This window comes from Chaetura pelagica, unplaced genomic scaffold (assembly GCF_000747805.2).
Source record: "Chaetura pelagica isolate M959 unplaced genomic scaffold, ChaPel_1.0 scaffold690, whole genome shotgun sequence".
NCBI classification, from domain to species: Eukaryota; Metazoa; Chordata; class Aves; order Apodiformes; family Apodidae; genus Chaetura; species Chaetura pelagica.
In genome coordinates, this window is record NW_009951806.1 from 420,402 (window position 1) to 421,141 (window position 740).

A 740-nucleotide genomic window follows, 5' to 3' on the forward strand; every position below is an offset into this window, starting at 1 on the left:
GCTGGGTGCTGGTGGGTCTGTCCCCTGCGTCCACGGGGTGATGGTGGGTCTGTCCCCTGCATCCACGGGGTGATGGTGGGTCTGTCCCCTGTGTCCACGGGGTGATGGTGGGTCTGTCCCCTGCATCCACGGGGTGATGGTGGGTCTGTCCCCTGCCCCCAGAGGGTGACACGGGCCAGTTGCTGGCTCTGCTAGCAGCTCCCTCCTGTGCACCAGAAGATCCCCATGGCCATGCCCAGCAGGGCCAAAGTCCCCAGGATCAGGCCCAGCACGAGGGGAGTGTGTGACCGGCTGCTCTGTGTCCCTGCGAGAGGCAAGAGGGATGGAGGTGACACCTGGGGTGACCCCCCCCACACACACACACCCCCTCTGTGCCCCCCAACCCCAGACCCGCACAGACCCGTCCAGGCTCTCTGAGCCCTGAGGATGCTGACACAGGTGGTGTTGAGGAAATGCTGGAGATCCCGGGTGGTCTCGGGGTACTTCATCAGCTGCTCCTCAGCAAAAGCAGCCACCTCGTGCCTGCCGGGCCAGCTCCTCCTCCAGGTGGCGTTGGGGACATGGAAGCTGAGGAAAGCTGTCCCGTTGAGGGTCACCTCGTAGAAGCTGCTGGCCGTGCCGTTGGGGTAGAGGCGGCAGCCCAGGTGGCACCAGAGGCTCTGGGTGTCTGTGTGGGGACAGGGAGAGGGTGGAGGCACCCACCCACCAGCATCAGGCCCCACCCTGGCACCCCCTGCCCC

The 740-nt window shown here is 66.1% G+C and overlaps 1 protein-coding gene across 1 annotated transcript in view; it reads right to left on the reverse strand.

Annotated features, from left to right (window-relative positions):
- Positions 1-191: 191 nt before the first annotated feature.
- Positions 192-740, reverse strand: part of PROCR (protein C receptor, endothelial) — a gene marked incomplete at its 5' end in the record, with an annotated part of 1,341 nt that continues 792 nt past the window's right edge. Inside the window, 2 exons of the mRNA XM_010007935.1 lie at positions 192-304; positions 401-667. Of these exons, the coding sequence (XP_010006237.1) occupies positions 192-304; positions 401-667 (380 nt within the window). The remainder of the gene's footprint in view (positions 305-400; positions 668-740) is intronic.